At 34.9% G+C, this 17,977-nt stretch overlaps 4 protein-coding genes and 1 long non-coding RNA gene across 7 annotated transcripts; 3 read left to right on the top strand and 2 right to left on the bottom strand.

Annotated features, from left to right (window-relative positions):
- The first annotated feature begins 1,060 nt into the window (after positions 1–1,060).
- Positions 1,061–1,889, top strand: LOC112028025 (18.5 kDa class I heat shock protein). Its single transcript, XM_024060656.2, has one exon. It carries the CDS (start codon positions 1,231–1,233, stop codon positions 1,696–1,698), a length of 468 nt encoding a protein of 155 aa, XP_023916424.1. The 5' UTR covers positions 1,061–1,230; the 3' UTR covers positions 1,699–1,889.
- Positions 1,890–2,543: 654 nt separating this feature from the next.
- LOC112028057 (uncharacterized) lies at positions 2,544–5,641 on the top strand. 2 transcript variants are annotated; one of them, XR_002884584.2, is made up of 3 exons: positions 2,544–2,694; positions 4,540–5,112; positions 5,271–5,641. It is a non-coding gene; the product is annotated as an uncharacterized LOC112028057 (long non-coding RNA). The 2 variants fall into 2 exon arrangements; XR_002884583.2 differs by having other exon boundaries at positions 4,540–5,641.
- A 999-nt stretch (positions 5,642–6,640) lies between these two features.
- Positions 6,641–8,612, bottom strand: LOC112028013 (uncharacterized). The gene is made up of 5 exons (XM_024060648.1): positions 8,525–8,612; positions 8,341–8,425; positions 7,326–8,056; positions 7,118–7,221; positions 6,641–6,943 (listed from the first exon to the last, which is right to left on the bottom strand). Exons 1-5 carry the CDS (start codon positions 8,610–8,612, stop codon positions 6,641–6,643), a joined length of 1,311 nt encoding a protein of 436 aa, XP_023916416.1.
- Positions 8,613–10,258: 1,646 nt separating this feature from the next.
- LOC112028054 (large ribosomal subunit protein eL31) lies at positions 10,259–11,890 on the top strand. 2 transcript variants are annotated; one of them, XM_024060707.1, is made up of 3 exons: positions 10,259–10,335; positions 11,611–11,698; positions 11,801–11,890. In XM_024060707.1, the coding sequence occupies exons 1-3, from the start codon at positions 10,259–10,261 to the stop codon at positions 11,888–11,890; spliced, it is 255 nt and encodes an 84-aa protein (XP_023916475.1). The 2 variants fall into 2 exon arrangements, with proteins under 2 accessions (XP_023916475.1, XP_023916474.1); XM_024060706.2 differs by having other exon boundaries at positions 11,611–11,890.
- A 3,868-nt stretch (positions 11,891–15,758) lies between these two features.
- On the bottom strand, positions 15,759–17,052 carry LOC112028048 (DNA damage-repair/toleration protein DRT100). The gene has a single exon (XM_024060698.2). The coding sequence runs from the start codon at positions 16,991–16,993 to the stop codon at positions 15,896–15,898; it is 1,098 nt and encodes a 365-aa protein (XP_023916466.1). The 5' UTR covers positions 16,994–17,052; the 3' UTR covers positions 15,759–15,895.
- Between the last annotated feature and the right edge of the window lie 925 nt (positions 17,053–17,977).

Raw genomic sequence — 17,977 nt, forward strand, 5'->3', positions numbered from 1 at the left:
CTAATGTGCACTGTAATTAATAATTATCTAATACATTACCTTACTACAATTTTGCAATAATTTATTCTTTATTAATATAGATAATAGATTCCTTAAAGAAAATTATGGAGATGATACAATTTTATGTCATGTCCTTTACATTATCATTCCAATTATGATTTTTTTTTTTTTTTCTTCTCCATTTCTTATTAGTTTCTCCTCAAATTTTAATAAAAACAATGTTGGAGACAATTTTTCACAATTTTTTATATAACATGTTAGCATTAAGATATCAAGTTTTCATTATAGATAACATCACATTCACATTAACTCATTGCTGACATCACTTTTATTATGTAAAAATCTCAATAACATATCATATCAATAATTGTGAAAAGGTTTTGAAATTTTTTGTTTCTTTAATTTAAAGTTTTAATAAACACCATTTTTTCTAAGAGCCTTGTGACTCTTTGGTATAGCATTCCTTATTGTTGTAACTATCAAATTATCTAATTAATAAATAACATGTTTATAATGAATTGCATTTATTTTCAAAATGACCTGTATATATTATGCTAATTTGAATTTTGATACTTCGAAAAATTTACTAGAATTAATTTGATTTTTTCATGATTGACTGACATAATCATATATGTACATACACATTATGTGCACTTGAATGTTAATACACACGTCAAGAGTCTTATATTATTATTATTTTTTTTTTTTTTTTGCTGGGTAAGTGTTTATGCAGGGGTTAGAACCCCTGAGCTGAAAGTCACTTAGTGATTTTGTTTTTTTCTCTCCTTTAGAAGCAAAATCAGAATTCAAATATCTTCGACCATAAAATCATAATAATACTACTAATAATAATTTAATACAAAGGATTTCTTCTTTTGTTAAATCTTGGTTGGGATGAAAATGTGTTGCCAAATTTGTGCAAATGCAATTGTGGATAGGCCCAATACACGGATCAGTGGCTGTGGGCCAAGTCCAAAGAAGGTTCACCAAGATGCTAGAGAGTTCGTCGAAAATAATCAGGAAACAGCCAGAAAATTCGTTAAGCAGAAAGGAAAAAGACACACAACGACCACAACTCCCTAGAAAATACCTGAAGAATCCCCACGAACCTATAAATTCGCTACCGCACTCTTTCTTCCCAAACCAGTCAGAATTAGTGAGTGTCATTGTAAGCTTTTCCAACAAACAACCACTTCAAAGGTTTTCTTTGTACTAGAGCTCTTAATTAAGATGTCTCTGATTCCAAGCTTCTTTGGTAGCCACCGAAGCAACATACTGGACCCATTCTCGCTCGAGATTTGGGACCCATTTAAGGATTTCCCATTCTCATCTGAACCTCAGTTTGCAAGAGAAACTTCTGCTTTGGTTAACACCCGTGTGGATTGGAAGGAGACCCCAGAAGCCCATGTGTTCAAAGCTGATCTTCCTGGGCTCAACAAAGAGGAAGTGAAGGTTGAAGTTGAAGATGATAGAGTGCTCCAAATAAGCGGAGAGAGGAAAGTGGAGAAGGAAGAGAAGAAAGACACGTGGCATAGAGTGGAGCGTAGCAGTGGCAAGTTCTTGAGGAGGTTTAGGCTTCCTGAGAATGCTAAGATGGATCAGATCAAGGCTGCAATGGAGAATGGTGTCCTCACTGTGACAGTCCCTAAGGTGGAGGCGAAGAAGCCTGATGTCAAGGCCATTGAGATTTCTGGCTAAATTGTGATTTTGGTCCCTCTGTACCATAATAATTAGAATAAACTATTGTGATTGCAGATAATAAATTTAGTACATGTATGTTTCTTTGATAATTGTGATGATTTTTCCTTAAGTATATGCTGTACGGGGAGTATATAAAAGCTCCAAGTTCAATGGAATGCAAAAACAGAGTGCTTAATATTGCTTGCTTACATTTTCTCAACAAAATAATAATAATAACCTATATCTATATATTAAAAGTTAAAGCGTAGTATTTAACATTGTTATGTTTAGGTTGGGTCACATTAGTTGTTATGTTATTATTATTATTTTTTTCTTGATTTTGTCCTTCAATTTAAAAATGATTTTTCTAAATTTAAAAATCCTAATAAAAAGAAAATAATTTTCAACTCTATCTCTTTCATAGTTATAATTTTAGATGGTAATCTTTTGTGTTTCACGGTTATAATTTCAATCAGAAAATATTTGTGTTCCATGGTTACAATCTCAAATAACAACCTTTCAGCTTCCTAACGCTATATTTTGACTTTTTGACTCTTCATCTCTTCCTCTCCTCACACTATATTAATACTAAAATTCTATATCTATCCACCACTCCTTGTTGCACCAGCAACGTTTACATTTAAAACACTTGAAAACAAGTGACTTTTCGTTAGTGGTTTAAACGTTTTGATACTCTTAGTAACTTTGGTGTTTAGTAGCCTATGTTAATTTAAGGAGACAATGTTCTGATTCATTAAAACGTTTTGAATGTTGGGTAGTAATTACAAACCTGTTTCATATTCCTAACCATAAAAAAACTATATATATATATATATATTTAAAAAATCTAATAGTTTACGTATATCTTTTTCTCTCTATGCATTCCTCTCTCCGTTTCTCTCTCTCACTCTCTTCTGAAAGTCTTCTTCTTTCTAGGCTGCCTCACGATGCCTCTTCAAGAACAAATCATCCTGGATCAATGGGAAAGTCCCTCTCCAGTTTTTGCACATCCAAGTGAGTGTTGCCTTAAAAGTTCCTAATTCAATTTCTGACAGTGGTTTTTGCTGTTATATTATTGCAATTTTAATGTGGATTCCTTCCCTTTGTAAATTTGGATTTTTCTTTTTAAAGTTTATGCGTAGGCACTGATTTGTGAGCCTTTGATTTATAGATAAATTTAAAATTCAAAAGGAAGTTTTTAGATAATAATTTTTATTGGGTTCCATTAGGGATTTCAAGTGTATTGGAAAGTTTAGGGAGAACTAAGAAATAGGTATGATTTTTTTTTTTATGATTCATTTATGGTGGTTTTGTGCATTAACATTAGAGTTTGTGAATTTCTCTGCAAATTTAAAAAATTTCATTGAGAATAAATTTGGGTCTAATTTAGAGGTGGCTTGGTGTTCTTGAGCGTAAATTTGAAATGAATTGTGGGTGTGTGAATGTAAGGTCATACCTTGAAGATTTTTACTGATTTGCTTGAGTATTGGTTGTGGGATTGACATTGAACTTGGACTTGATCTTAGCCATTTGGTATATAATTTTGAAAGAAAATTTCTGGCTTTCTGAATTAGAGGGGTTGATGTAGTACAAAGATGCAGAGACAATGGAGTGTGCAATTGAATGGGCTATCTTAATTTTTTATTTTTTTGATAAAATGGCCTATCTTAATTGATTCCCTTACTCCCTGTAGAAATATACTCCTAGGGTTGGCCACAGCCTTCACTTGCAATGTTGAGGCTGAATTACTTGAAATAGAGATCATGTCTATTGATGAAATAGAGAAGCAGAAGCAAAGCAAAAAAAAGCACTATTATAACAGTTAGTCTTTTCTGTTGTTCACCATCACTGTTATATAAGCATATAAATCTTCTTGAAGCCCAACATTTTATGGCTTTTCATGCTTAGCGATTCTTCTATTGATGTAAATAGTGAAGATCAACATCTTATTGCTTCTAATAGGAGGTATCAAAATGTTTCTAATTTGTAGATTCCATTATTCTAAATATTCTTTAGGTTTTGGAAATATTGCTTCCCTCTATTATAGCACCTCTAGATTAACCAAGTTCTATTTCTTGGTTATCTCTGCTAGGTGTTCAACAAAAGGCCTTTAAAAGCAACTGGTTTTACTTGACATTATTGCACTTATGTTAGTTTACAAGCCTATACAGGTGTTGAGATTATAGTATAGATGAACTGTCACAAACTAGATGATGACCCACTAAGTTCTGTATTTATGTTTATTTACTTTCATTTATCACAATAATCATAAATATCTTAGACATTGTACATGAGGTGTGCATTTTTGCATTATGTAGATTGGGGATATGTTTTCTTGGTTTTGAATACTAGAAATATAATTGTTTGGACTATCTAATGTGTTCATTCCCACACCTTTTGATTTATGTTTGGATTGTGAATTCTTGGTTCTATGCTACATTCTAATTTTAGAAATTTTCTTGAAATTAATAATTTTTAAGATTTTTTTTTTTTCGAATTTGTGGGTTATTGGTTTATAAATAGATATAAATCATGTCAGATTTCAAAACTCATGTACAAATTAGTCCTAAAATCTCAGTTGGTTACATCCTAAATGTAATTCCTCATTATTCAAGTTGGCTTGGGCTGCCTATATATATTTGGATTTAGAAAAATGCAAGGGTGTTTAGTGGCAAAGTATTATTAGAGGAGGCTATGTTGTATTTGTTCAATTGTAAAGTGTTTAGTTTGTCATGGGTGTAATTTTTGGGTGGATTCAAGTTGTAGTAATTTTAATACTATTTTATCAAAAAGTTGTTCTCTTTCCAAGTTTTTGTTTTCTTTGTATGTTAAGTCATGTTTTTCTCCTTATGATGTTAGGCATAAAGAAAATGGCAAGTTAAATTCTTTTGCAAGTCTCTAATATGCCAATAGATCTTCACATCGCTATGCTTTCTGTTGCCGACTTCACTAAGGTAACAGAGCTGTTTGGAAGTAATCTTTAAGTTATGATATGATGAGTGGAATCCTATTTTACATTCAAAGATGTTTTTTTGCAACTCTTCACACACATCATTTGATCAACTTGAACTAAAATTCTTGCTTGCTTAGTGTTGATTTCATTGACTACAACCATAAAATAAAGGACAACATGGTCCAGCCGAGAAGGTTGCCGTTGTAGCTCATTCTAAATAAATAAATAAAAACACATGTATATTTGTGATAAGAGAAGTTAGACAATATATGTGATTGATGATAGTATTAACAACTATGTATGATATATGGTACCTCCAGTGCATAACGGATGAATATTAAAACTTCATTTTCATGGGAGTATTGGTACATTTGCAATTCAATATTGTTGCATGCATAAGGATTGTGGAGCTAATGTTTGCATCAATTACAAGATGGAGGATTTTGTTAAAAGGGTGAAGGAAGAAACTGGTGGAAAAGGTATTTTCTCTAATATTAAAACCTCACTTTTCTTCAACTACAAATTAGTGAAACTAAAGAATATGATTATTATTTTGTTAAGTGGACATTTTCATAGGGAGGTCTTTGTTATTGTTTGTTATTGTCAAGGAATTTAATAAGTTATTTCCTTTTTCAAGGCATATAAGCTTCACTTTTGGGAGTATCTAGGGTACCATGGAAAAGAAAGAACACTGCTAAGGGCCTGAAAAAAACTTTTTGTTGCTCTTTGGGGCCATGTTTAACTTTGCCTTGAGGTGAAAAATGAGACTACGTCATAAAAATATACAATCCCTCTACAGAATGTACAGCAATATAGAGATACGACAGTATACAGTAATGAAGATTTCCATCCATGAGAAGTGGAAGCATACAAGCACAAACAAATTATTTTTGTATTTATTTGTATGTGAGTTTTTGTTGTTATATTATTGCAATTTTAATGTGGAAATTGTTATATGAACCTATGAAATAACCCTCAAGTTACTATTAACCTTGATTTATTTCTTCATATATACTCTAGAGATAACATATATAATATTATATCATGTTAATATAAAATTAATTGACATTTTTTGATTTATTAGTACTTAATAAAGAAAACAAATACGTATGATATATTAAAATAAAATTGCCAAACTTTCCTGTGCGTAGCACGGGTTAGCGACTAGTAATAATAATATTGCTGCTTACATCCACATATTGTTTCATTGGAAAAGTTTATGCATTTTCTAATATTTGGTAGGATAAAAAAAAATATCAAATAAAATTATCTCTTAACTTAGCATGAAATAGAGTTGTTTTTTTGCTAAAATTGTTGAAAAATAATTCTACCTCACATAAAACTTTTTTTTGATAAGTAATAAGTTTATTGATATCAAAAAGGGAAGCACCCTAATACACAGGGAGTATATAAGGTGTCAAATAATCAAGAACAAAAATTACAAGAATCTAAGAAATCAAGAAAAGATGAAAATGATTGATTCTGCAAAGTAGTCAACCAATCCATTAAAGTTCTAAAGAAAAATAGCTTCAAGTCTGAAATTGAATTCTCCTTATCTTCAAAGCACCTATTATTTCTCTCTATCCAAAGACACCATAATAAGCAATGGGGAATAATCAACCATATATACCCATTTTTATGACAACCAAATCTGCCTTGCCAACATGCTAAAAGCCCCACTACAGATTGCAGCATAACCCAGTTCACTCCAAACAATCCGAACACCATAGCCCACATATTCCTTACAACCGGACAATGAAGAAAAAGATGATCAACCGATTCATCATTACACTTGCACATGTAGCACCAATCCAATATCCAAACTCTCCCTTTTCATAAATTGTCAATCGTTAAGCACTTCCCCAAAGCAGCAGTCCAAACAAAGAAAGCTACCTGAGAAGGAATTTTCTGTTTCCAAATACTTTTCCAAGGAAAGTAATAGTCATTAGAGCCCAATAAGAGACTATGATAGTCTTTAACCAAGAAGCCCTTCTTTCTATCAAGTTTTCAGCACATCTTATCCTCACCAAACCGTTTCACCGAAGCACCATAAATGGTATCCATGAAACCAGCCAGTGCCTCTAATTCCCGAGCATGTGCACCCCTAAAGAAACTCACATCCCAAAAAAGGACTCCATTATCAAGCTTGATAAGCTCAGCCACACTAGCCTCCTTATCTCGACAAACTCTAAACAATTCAGGATAACTGACTACCAGAGAAGTCTCACCACACCAATGGTCTTGCCAAAATTTCGCCTTAGACCCATCCCCAATATCATATAGAATGTGGCAAGAAAAAGAAGGCCATCCCTTAGTAATATATTTCCACAAGCCAACACCATATGGACCATTAATAAGCCTAGTACACCAGCCACCCTATTCACTGCCATATTTCACCTCTATCACTTTCCTCCAAAGGGCATCCCTCTCCATCCCAAATCTCCATAGCCACTTCCCAAGCAAAGTTTCATTAAAAAGTCTTACCTTCCTTATCCCTAAGCCACCCGATGCAATAGGGCTACAAACAGTAGCCCATTTAACCAAATGGAATTTTGGTTCATCTCCAATGCACCCCATAAGAAATTTCTCTAAAGATTCTCAATTCGATTAGCCACAGTTGCAGGAATAGGAAATAGAGATAGGAAATAAGTGGGTAAATTAGATAAAGTGCTTTTAATTAAAGTGACTCTACCTCCCTTTGATAAGTACAAACGTTTCCATCCTGCTAATCTCCGTTCTATCTTCTCCAGAATTGGGTTCCATATTGCCTTATCCTTGAATTTAGCACCCAAAGGAAGACCCAAATACTTCATTGGAAGAGTACCTTGTTTACAGCCGAGTACAATCAACAATAAATCCAAATTATCCACCATACCCACAGGAACCAACTCTGATTTACCCAAATTTATCTTTAGACCAGAGACCGCCTCAAACCAAATGAGTATTATACGGAGAAATAGAACCTGATCTAAATCAGCACTACAAAAAATCAAAGTGTCATCCGCAAAGAGAAGATGAGACACCGCCAATGATATTCCTTCTTCACGACCCACACAAAAGCCTGACATGTGACCATCATGAACAGCTTTATCCAACATTCTTCCAAGGGCTTCCATAACCAATATAAATAGCAAAGGGGATAATGGGTCACCTTTTCTCAACCCCCTGGAACTCTCAAAAAACCCACAAGAAGAGCCATTTATTAGAGTAGAGAAACGAACTGTAGATATGCAAAAGAATATCCATTGCTGCCATTTAGCAGAGAACCCACCCTTTTCTAGTAACTGCATAAGAAATCCCCAATTCACATGATCAAAGGCCTTCTCAACATCTAATTTACAAAGCAGCCTTGGCAACCCAGTTTTCAATCTACTATCAAGACATTCATTAGCAATAAGTACAGGGTCAAGAATCTGCCGGTTCCTTACAAAAGCATTCTGTGAAGCTGAAATTATATCTTCTATGACTGTGCGAAGTCTGTTGGCTAAGACCTTAGCAATGATTTTATAAACCCCCCCCCCCCCCAACAAGACTAATGAGGCGAAAATCCTTAACTTCAATTGCTTCATTTTTTTTTAGGTATGAGGGTGATAAAAGTTGCATTCAAACTCTTCTCAAACCGACCTTTAGCAAAAAAATGATGAAAAACAGCTATAAGATCAGTTTTGAGAATACCTCAGCAAGCTTGGAAAAAAGCCATTGGAAACCCATCTGGTCCAGGCGATTTGTCACCATTAAAATTCTGTATGACCTCAAAAATTTCTACCTCATCAAAGGGTCTATCTAGCCAATCTGCATTATCACCAGAAATCCTAGGAAATGCCAAGACTTCTGGAAACGGTCTATCAACTTGCTCCTCAGATTATAATTTCATAAAAAATTGAGTAATACAATCAACAATCATTCCTTGATCTGAAGACAAGATTCCATCAACCATAAGGCTCTCAATACCATTATTTCTTCTATGAGAAGTAGCCATTCTATGGAAAAATTTAGTATTAGCACCCCCCCCCCCTCCCTCAAATGCAGCACCCTAGACTTTTGCCTCCAACTAACCTCTTCTAAAAAAGTGAACTTTTCAATCTCGGTACGGAGATCAATTTGTTCTAACTTTTCCTCAGCTGTTAATGGTTAAGTCTCCTCTTTAACATCCAAATCATTCAACTTGTTCCAAAGATGTTGTTTTTTAATAGTGACATAAAACTATAAAACTAAATAAAGGAAAGAAAGTTAAAAGATAATTGTGGGGGGCGAAGATCCAAAATAGTTAAACAAGTGGCCAAGGTTATTTTCGAGGAGTTAAAATCCATAAAATGATTTAAAATTCATAAAATGATTTAGGACGAAGATCTCAAGACTTGAAAAGAGGTTAGGATAACTCATTTGGTGAGGATTTTGAGGACATACTCCAGACCTTGGAGGGACGAGCATCAGTGGTATAAAGGGTATGGACTTAAACCACCCAAAAGGGAAAGAAGGAAGGGCATAGAAGTCATCTCTTTCGTATTAAATACAAAATTACTTTTTTGGCCATATTGATGAGGAAGTGACCGTGAACAATGGTGGCACAGTTAAGATTTTAGTGTAAAATTTACTGGTATGTTTATGATGGAATAAGAATCCAAGGAATGTGATCCTAACCCTGCAAGTGTAACATCCAAATGCATTCAAGCTGATTATATAAGGCAAAATAGAACATCAAAGAGAGAGAGAAAAGAAAAGGGTAGATATAGTTCATCTATTCTATAGCACCTTCCTCAGGCCAAACCTGAGGACAAGCACTTAACTTATTTTTAATCTAATTTCCAAGTTGAATATTAATGAGAATGATAGTACCCCACTCTGGTGTTTTGACAAAGTCCTTCATGATCTTGTAGTGCATATTTAAAGGTAGACTTGACACTCCATTTCTAAAGAAATTAATTGTGATAGTAAATAGCAAACATATTAATTAATGCCAAGTCGTTGTTTTGCTTTTTTCCTGCCACAATAATTTTTCAACTCATTTTAAAATTGTTACTAAACATTAGAAAATAAGATAATTTATGTAAAATTATTCATTTTCCAAACATGTTATAGGCCCTGCTTGGAAGGTAAGTTCTAACACACATTTTCATATTTTAAACAATATTACACACATTTTCATATTTTAAACAATATTACACACATTTTCATATTTTAAACAATATTACACACTTTTTCACACTTTTTCATTTACACGTATATCAAAAATACCGAAATAATACTACTCAAACTCCTCTACTAAACATGCCTTGTCAAAACAAATACCTTTTCTTTCTCAAATTGCCAACCAAATCCACCCCAAATTGACACTTGCATTATTTTTGCCAAATCAGCCCCGATAAGTATGAAATTACAAATAGCCACCCCAAATTGTCACTACAGGCCAGGCCCAGCCCAATAGTAGTCTAAAAAGAGCAAATTACTAATCAGCCCACCGAGCGCTTTCCCTAGTAAAAGCCCACCTAATGCATTTTAGACCACAAGCCCACCACTACATATATATTTTGTTTCAACGCCTCTGTTCTCAACTAGGGTTTACAGTTTCACCAAATTAGGGTTTTAGGGTTTGTTTCAGCTGCAAAAGCTTCAGAACCAGCAACAATGGTGGAAAAGACAAGAAAAGAGGAGGTCGTCAGCCGAGAGTACACTATCAATCTCCACAAGCGCCTTCATGGATGGTACACGCTTTGAATTTCGTTTGGGAAACTTTTTTTTTTTACTTCCGTTTTTGTCCTCCATATTTATCGTGAATGACATACATAGATCTGTAACACATTTGAACCCATGGGAAAAAAAAAATGAAAAAATGGAGAATTTTGACTGGGCTTAGGTTTTAAGCTGAAAATGAGTGATTGGGGTTTTGTTTGGATCTCTAAAATTGAGCAAAGGACATGTTTTGTATGCAATTTTGGATTTTGGTTTGGTATTCTGTGATTTTGTTTTGCAATGTTTTTAAACTAATAGCTAAGACATTGGTTGTTGTGTAGCTATCTTTGTGTTTGTTCTTTTTTGGTGGCATTTTATAATTTAGTTACTTCTTGCTTATTAGAGAAGATAGGTACATGTTTTCTTTCGAATTTAGTGTAGGTTTAGATGCCATTTTGAAGTTGAAGGAACCCATTATGTTTTATGCACAACTTTAGGTAAAAGTCAAGTCCATTTTTGTAAATGGGGACATTGCTGTAATTGGGTGACTCGTACAGTTTTGTATAATGGACATTTTAGATGATGGGTTTGTACTTTCTAAGGTACATAGTAAATGGGATCTTTTTTTTAATTCTATCATGTGCCTATAATGGCTGATGGCAACTACACAACAATCATTTGAAACAAATAACCATTGGGGAATGCTAAAGTATATTAAAGGAATGAGTTGGGAAAATGCTAATGTACGTTGAGTAGACAGAATGAGTTGGGAAAATGCTAATGTACTCTGAGTAGACAGAATGATTTGCCCAATGCATTTCTAAATCATGAGCTGAATCCATTTAATCCATCTACATGGAAGGGATACCTGATACCATAAAATTTTGGAGTGTCCTTGTGTTCTTGGAATGGATTAGCTTGCGAAATGGAAGTTTAAAGTATCAATCAATGGTAGTCCTTGTTTTGATACTTACCCCAACTTCTTTTGATGATATTCATTCTAACTGAGTTCAACAGGGAAGAATTGCTAGGTTTACATTCAATAACATCAAGTGCTGTTTATGATGTAATTTAAGGGCCTTTCAATACCTTTCTATGGTTTCAAAATCCTGATTTTTAGTGTTGTAATTTGGATTATATGGATGATACATAGCCATCAAGTTCTTTCTGTCTGATCAGGATTTGAGACAGCAAATTTTAAATTTCTGACTACTTCATCTATATTTTTAGTTTCTTCTGATTTCCTAAAAGTGCAATTTTACTTTAGAAATTAAAACCCTGGGGGTGTTTGTCATTTTTATTTGTAGCACATTCAAAAAGAAGGCTCCAAAGGCCATAAAGGAGATTAGGAAGTTTGCCCAGAAGGCTATGGGAACAACAGATGTCAGGGTGGATGTGAAGCTTAACAAGCTAATATGGAGCCATGGGATCCAAAGTGTGCCTAGGAGGATTCGTGTTCACATTGCCCGGAAAAGAAATGATGAAGAGGATGCCAAGGAGGAGCTGAATTCACTAGTCACTGTCACTGAGATTCCACCAGAGGGTTTGAAGGGATTGTGTACGAAGGTCATTGAAGGAGATGATTGAGCAGTAACATTGTTGCCTAATTTTTTGGTAACTCATTTATTTTATATCTGTTTTACTTAGAATTTTGGATATGTTTCTGATTGTCGAAACATTAACATTTGAGCAGCAGAGAGTTGATTTAATGAATTGTAAGCCAATCAATTTTTGTATTTTTGGTCCATTTCTAGATTGTTCCTTGATCGCATCTATTAATTTTGCAGCATTGTTTGTATGATATTCATTTTTACTTTTTATTATGTAACCATTCTGGTATGAATTTCGTGATTCCTAATAAGATGCATTTTATGTGACTAAATTGTTCCAAAACATAAATGAAAAGTTTATTATTATTATTTCCTAGATTCTTGTAATTTGTGTTCTTGATTATTTGACCCCTCGTACACTCCCTGTGTACTAGGGTGTTCCCCTTTTTTGATATCAATAAACTTATTTAAAAAAAAAAGTTTATTATTATCCCTCATTGAACAATTTCAGCCAAACTTTGATTTGTGTTTTTTGGTCATTAAAATTTTGTTGATAGCATAATGATCTAAGAACTGGATAACCATTTTGGCCCTTGAAGTTTGACACAAATTGTGATTTAACAATATCTATATTGAAGTGGACAAGGATATAAAGGTTGAAGTGTGGATTATTTTATCATCCATAGCTTTTTTCTTTTTCTGATACCCATCCATAGTTGAAACCTAAAAACCCAATAATTTGAGGGATTGATGACTGAGAGATTTTAAGCCCAAATCCATTTACTCACCCAAACACATCCACTCTAATTGAACCTCAACCTATCCAATTATTAGTTGGGTTAAATGGGTATCAATCCAATTAAACCTAGTGATTATTGAGTTTTAACTAAAACCCAATGAGGCCCATTAACCCAAAAACAATATACTCAAATTCAACACAGACCTTCCCATAAAAAAAATAAATAAATAAAAATATCCCTCAGACGTTTCAGTGTTTCATGGTTTTCATTTTCCTTCATTTTCTCAGCCTCCAAACACTTCTCTCTCTCGCTTGCTCTCTCTCTCTTTCTCTCTCTCGCTTGCACTCTCTCTCTCTCTTTCTCTCTCTAGCTCTCACAGAGAACAATGAGGCACAACAAACACAGTACAGAGACCCTTTGCTGGACATGTACATAGATCCGAGCTTCAAAACCCTGAAGATCTCAGTGTAGACCTCCTCGAGCTTCAGCACGTGGCATGTGGCCTCAATCGAGTACGTGTCGCCGAAGCTGTTGTCTGAGAATGGCATCTCTTGGAAGTTCCCGCACACAACCTCGCAGAGTAAGTCGAGCCTGGCATTCTTGTTGTGAATATGGGCTCAATTCCCTTGGTAATCATTGATTGGGATGCCCATGACCTTCGTGCGCAAGTGGGCTGCGATGGCTAGCATGCGCCCACCGACTCTGCACTCAACGTCGAGGACTTGATCTTTGGGCTTCACGTCAATCAAATCGACGGTCATTTCTTCGTGGATGCGTGTGGCCTCGTGGTTGGACTTTCCGACGATCGACGGTGAGAAAAGGAAGGACTGGCCCCAACCCCACTCGTAAATATCGGTGACTAAGTTGTAGAAAGTGTCGACAAAGTTTGGGACTTTCTCAGCGGTTTCAATCTCTTTTGGGCGGCGGGAGAAGGACCAGTATTGCTTGTAATTGTCTTGAACTTTCTTGGATGAGATTGAACCGCCAGAGAGATCAACGGCTTTTTTGCCTTTTTGTTCAGCGGAGCCAAGTACGCAAACAAACCAGTAAACTCTAGAGAGAGAGAGGGAAGCACCAGAGAAAGGAATTTTCTCGAAGAAGTTAGAGAGGGAAAATGCATGAAATGAAAGTGTTGGGTTTTCACTTTAATGGCATTTTGGTAATTTTGATAATTGGGTAATTGGGTGAGTTGAGGTTTACCCATAATAATTGAATTGTATTGGATTTGAGTTAAAAACAATTAGTTAAATGGATTTTAATGGGTAAATGAATTTTATATACCAATAATTGGGTTGTATTGGATTTGAGTTAAAAACAATTAGTTAAATGGATTTTAATAGGTAAATGGATTTTATATACCCAACTTAATTATGCTCATCCCAAACCCACATCAAACCCACATATTTGACACCTTTACTTTTAATCGAAGAAAAGAACATTTATTAGAACCCATAGATATTGAAATTACGGTTTCACAATCCACCATGGATATGCAATAAAATGATATGCTATTTGAAGTTTGAACTACTCATGTACTATTTATCTAGAAATCGTTAGGCAATCTCTTTAAGACAATCACATCGTATTAAATGGATGCTCGTGTAATGTGTTTGTTCTGTTTATCACATCACGGGACTAAATGGATGTCCGTGTAATGTGTTATAGTTTGCTTTCAGCTACCAAACTTTAATAATATTCATACATTATACATGGACTGTCTTCCGCACGTGGCAATGCTCTTCATTCCACCGTTGGACCCCTTTCCCTTTTTATTGTAAAACGTACATTCACGTGTGTTGTCTTTCCCTATTTAAATTTGTGAGAAACTGCTACCAAATCCCCACACCCATGTGTTCTGTCTCTGCCCAACTTGCACAAAAAGAGCTTTTCAATAGGATTTGCTCTTACAATGATGATTATTATCATGTGCCAGTTCACCCTTAATTCCTAAAAGCTTTTTTTCCACCTTAATTAGGTGATTCATGGACTTGTAAACCACTATAAGGCTAGGGCCTAATGCTCTAGTACACAAGGCTCAACACTATACTAAGGCTCAATGCTTTAGTACACTAGATTTAACAAAATGCAAACATAAGTCTATGCAAACATGTGACGTGTTTGCATTGTATGGAATCCAATGCACCGTCACATTGGACCCAAGTCATATCTCATTTTTAAAAAAAAAATTATTATCATAATTGTTTTAATATATGACAAAATTATGTTTTATAATTTTTACAAATATTTTTGAAAAATAAAATTCAGGAAAAATGAGGTTTCATTTAATTTTGAAAATGTCTAAGCTACTTAAATGATTTCTTTTGCTACTTAAATAAACTCTCTTCCATTTGAATGAAGTGTTAAAAAAAAAAAAATTTTACTTGTTCTAACTAGAGATCATTCATATGAACAATCCCCCAATGACTGAAATTTCATCTTTTGTTAACTCTAATGCTGCTGATGTGTATTATGTAAGGTGCTGTGCCAGAACTATACCTAATATGGCTTTGTAGCTTTTGTGTTTTAATAAAATTTTCTTTTAACCAAAAGAAAAAAAAAAAAAAAAAAAAAAAAAAGATCATTCATATGATGCTAATACTTATTAGTTATCACCATCTAGTATCGAGGGCTTCAATTATATGCTAATCAGAAGTCAGAACAAGAATGTATAGATATAAATGCAATGAATATAATCAAAACGACAAGTGCACCTTCAATTGTCGAAAAGGACCATGCCGACGGTGACATTGATTATACCAATACCGCAACGACAATGTAGCCCGAAATAACTTCACGATTTCAATGTCACACACATTTCATCAAATTGTTCTAATTTTTCCCACAATTGTCATGGTTGCTTTTCACCGTCAAACTACAAAGTCCAAAGCAATAGTGTCTTTACTTTTAGCTTAAAACCAAAATTCTTAAATCTCATTTCAGAGTCATAATTCATCATCATTATTTTTGGTCACATCAATATGAAAGTCACCATGTACACGTAAGTCCGTGACCAGTAAGAATTTGACATTAATTTTGTCCACAGTTGTAAATTACTTGCTGGCCCTCACCCCATAATTCCATCCATGCAAATTACGTGCATGAAATTTGAAACCTTAAATTTTTCATTACTCAATGTAACATATATATATATGGTTAAACACAAACTATAATCAACAAATTAAAAACATAATATATAGGAGTATCAATTTTACTCTTACATAATACAAACAAATCACGATATTTCGGTTTTACCGACACTGATAAACTCATCCTATCTCGGCCGAAACACTTTTTTTTTCCTTCTAGCAAGCTTTTAATGGCTTCCCACAAAGACAATCATTATAAACAAACGACGACGCTTCGAGGTGATTGAACGGCGACCCAGCAGGTATTGGGCCACAAAGGTGGTTATGGCTCAAATCCAAGTGCCCGACATACGAAGCCGATATTATCGATTTCGGTATCGGACCCTTCAAATTATTATACGCTAAATCCAGCGCGGTAAAGTACGATCTCGGTCCGAAAACGTCCGGTATTTGACCCTGGATCGCATTTTTGCTCAAGTTTAAGTTGCTTATCCTCGAGTTGAGCAAACTCGCCGGTATGGTACCCGAAATTTTATTGCCATCCAGGTTCAAATTTCCGAGAACCGACATTCGACCGAGCGAGTCCGGTATCGGACCGGAAAGTGAATTCAGAGAGAGATCCAGATCTGCAAGACGGTAAATTTTCGAAATGGAACTTGGGATTTGCCCGGAGAGCTGGTTTCGGCTCAGTAAAGCCCGGCTCAGCATTCTGAGTCGGCCGAAATTTCGGGGTATCTCGCCCCAAAGTTTGTTGTTTCGGAGATCCAAGTGCATCAAGCTGGAGATATTCGTTAGAGAAGGTGGGATTGCCCCGGAGATAAGATTATCGGCCACGTTGAGAACAGTGAGCCTCGTCAGCCTCCCGATATCGGCCGGAATATCGCCCGAAATCTTGTTTCCGATAAGATCCAAGATTCGGAGAAAAGGAAGCGACGTAATACAATCCGGAATCTCGCCCGAAATTCCCTTCCAATCAGCGACAGTAAAAGAAGAGAGGCGCGTGAGCTTGCAAATAGCGGGTGAGATATACCCGGTCATGTACCCGGTTCGGTGAGCCCGTTCGAAAATCGGGTCTTCGGACTCTCCACGGAGGTTTATATCTGCGACCCGATGGGTTTCCGAGTCGCAACTAACGCCGTACCACTTGTGGCAACAGTCGCTACCCGTCCATGAATTGAAGATGCCCAGATAAGGCTCGTGGAGGGCAGCTTTGAAAGCTAACAGTGCTGCCCGGTCTGACGGCGGGCAGGACTTAACGGTGGAAGAACTAACGGCGAGCAATGTTAACGTTAAAAACAAAACCACACTGCCCATTGTAGCTAGATTTTAACGTTGGAGAGTGAAGCATGGACATGGGAAGTGGGTGAGTGACTAGGTTTATATAGGCATTTTGACAGTCAAATGGTCTTGTTTTTTTTTTTCCTGACGATTTTGCCCCCAACATGGATTTGTAGATTAGGAATGATTTTCTGTTTTTTATTTTTTTTAAGTATGCATCTCGCGTCTATTATTTTTGCTAACTTATTTTTGTTACTATAAGTTTCATTACACTTTTTGATACTAATTGTATGTCTCATTGTACTATTTCAGCTAATTTTTACTTTTATCTACAGTACTTTCAACAAAAAATTTTTAACTTTAACAAAATAAATGGATCCCAAACGGAAACTTAGTAGTTCTAAGAATATAGATTATTTTACGACTGTCTTGTCACGACTAAAACATAGCAGACTGTAAGTAATTAACCATCACTTATATACACACAGACCCACCATTTTTTTTTTCACCGATCATAATTTACAGCATCCCAATTATGGTAAGAAATGGGAAAAAAATTTGTGGTCCAACAATTTTCTTTGTTTTTCGGGTTTGTCTTTGATTGACACGGAGTTCATGTGTCACTGTTTCCTCGAATTTTCATTGTGTTCGCTGCCACATCAAATCATTGAATAATAATAATAATAATGGTGGTATTTTTGCGAGGATAAGGATTTGGAGTTTTATTTTTGTTTAGTTTTTGATCGATATATTTCTCTATAAGTACGAAATGAGACAGGATTCGAAAATTACCATGTTTTTAGACAAGATCTACTTGACTTTCAATAATTTTTTTGGATAAGTTTGGCATAGTATATTATATTTATGGATGTGAATTTTGGAGATAAGCAACCAATCTCCATTAATGTATGCATTATTTGAACACTGAAATGTTTATTTGATGTGTGTATATATATATATATATATATATGCAAAATTGCAAATAGCTCCATTTTTTTATGGGTGAAATTTATATCCAGT

The sequence above is a fragment of the Quercus suber genome, unplaced genomic scaffold (assembly GCF_002906115.3).
Source record: "Quercus suber isolate HL8 unplaced genomic scaffold, Cork oak 2.0 scaffold_19, whole genome shotgun sequence".
NCBI classification, from domain to species: Eukaryota; Viridiplantae; Streptophyta; class Magnoliopsida; order Fagales; family Fagaceae; genus Quercus; species Quercus suber.

What these genes read in the sequence shown, in the direction of transcription:
- LOC112028025 (XM_024060656.2), top strand. Translation starts at nt 1,231, where the DNA reads ATGTCTCTGATTCCAAGCTTCTTTGGTAGCCACCGAAGCAACATACTG.
- LOC112028013 (XM_024060648.1), bottom strand. Translation starts at nt 8,612, where the DNA reads ATGGCTACTTCTCATAGAAGAAATAATGGTATTGAGAGCCTTATGGTT. An exon ending in TCAAGGAATGATTGTTGATT is followed by an intron (nt 8,426 to 8,524) that starts GTATTACTCAAT and finishes GTGATAATGCAG; the next exon opens with ATTGGCTAGATAGACCCTTT. An exon ending in TTTGTACTTATCAAAGGGAG is followed by an intron (nt 7,222 to 7,325) that starts GTAGAGTCACTT and finishes GAGAATCTTTAG; the next exon opens with AGAAATTTCTTATGGGGTGC.
- LOC112028054 (XM_024060706.2), top strand. Translation starts at nt 10,259, where the DNA reads ATGGTGGAAAAGACAAGAAAAGAGGAGGTCGTCAGCCGAGAGTACACT. An exon ending in CACAAGCGCCTTCATGGATG is followed by an intron (nt 10,336 to 11,610) that starts GTACACGCTTTG and finishes TTTTATTTGTAG; the next exon opens with CACATTCAAAAAGAAGGCTC.
- LOC112028048 (XM_024060698.2), bottom strand. Translation starts at nt 16,993, where the DNA reads ATGGGCAGTGTGGTTTTGTTTTTAACGTTAACATTGCTCGCCGTTAGT.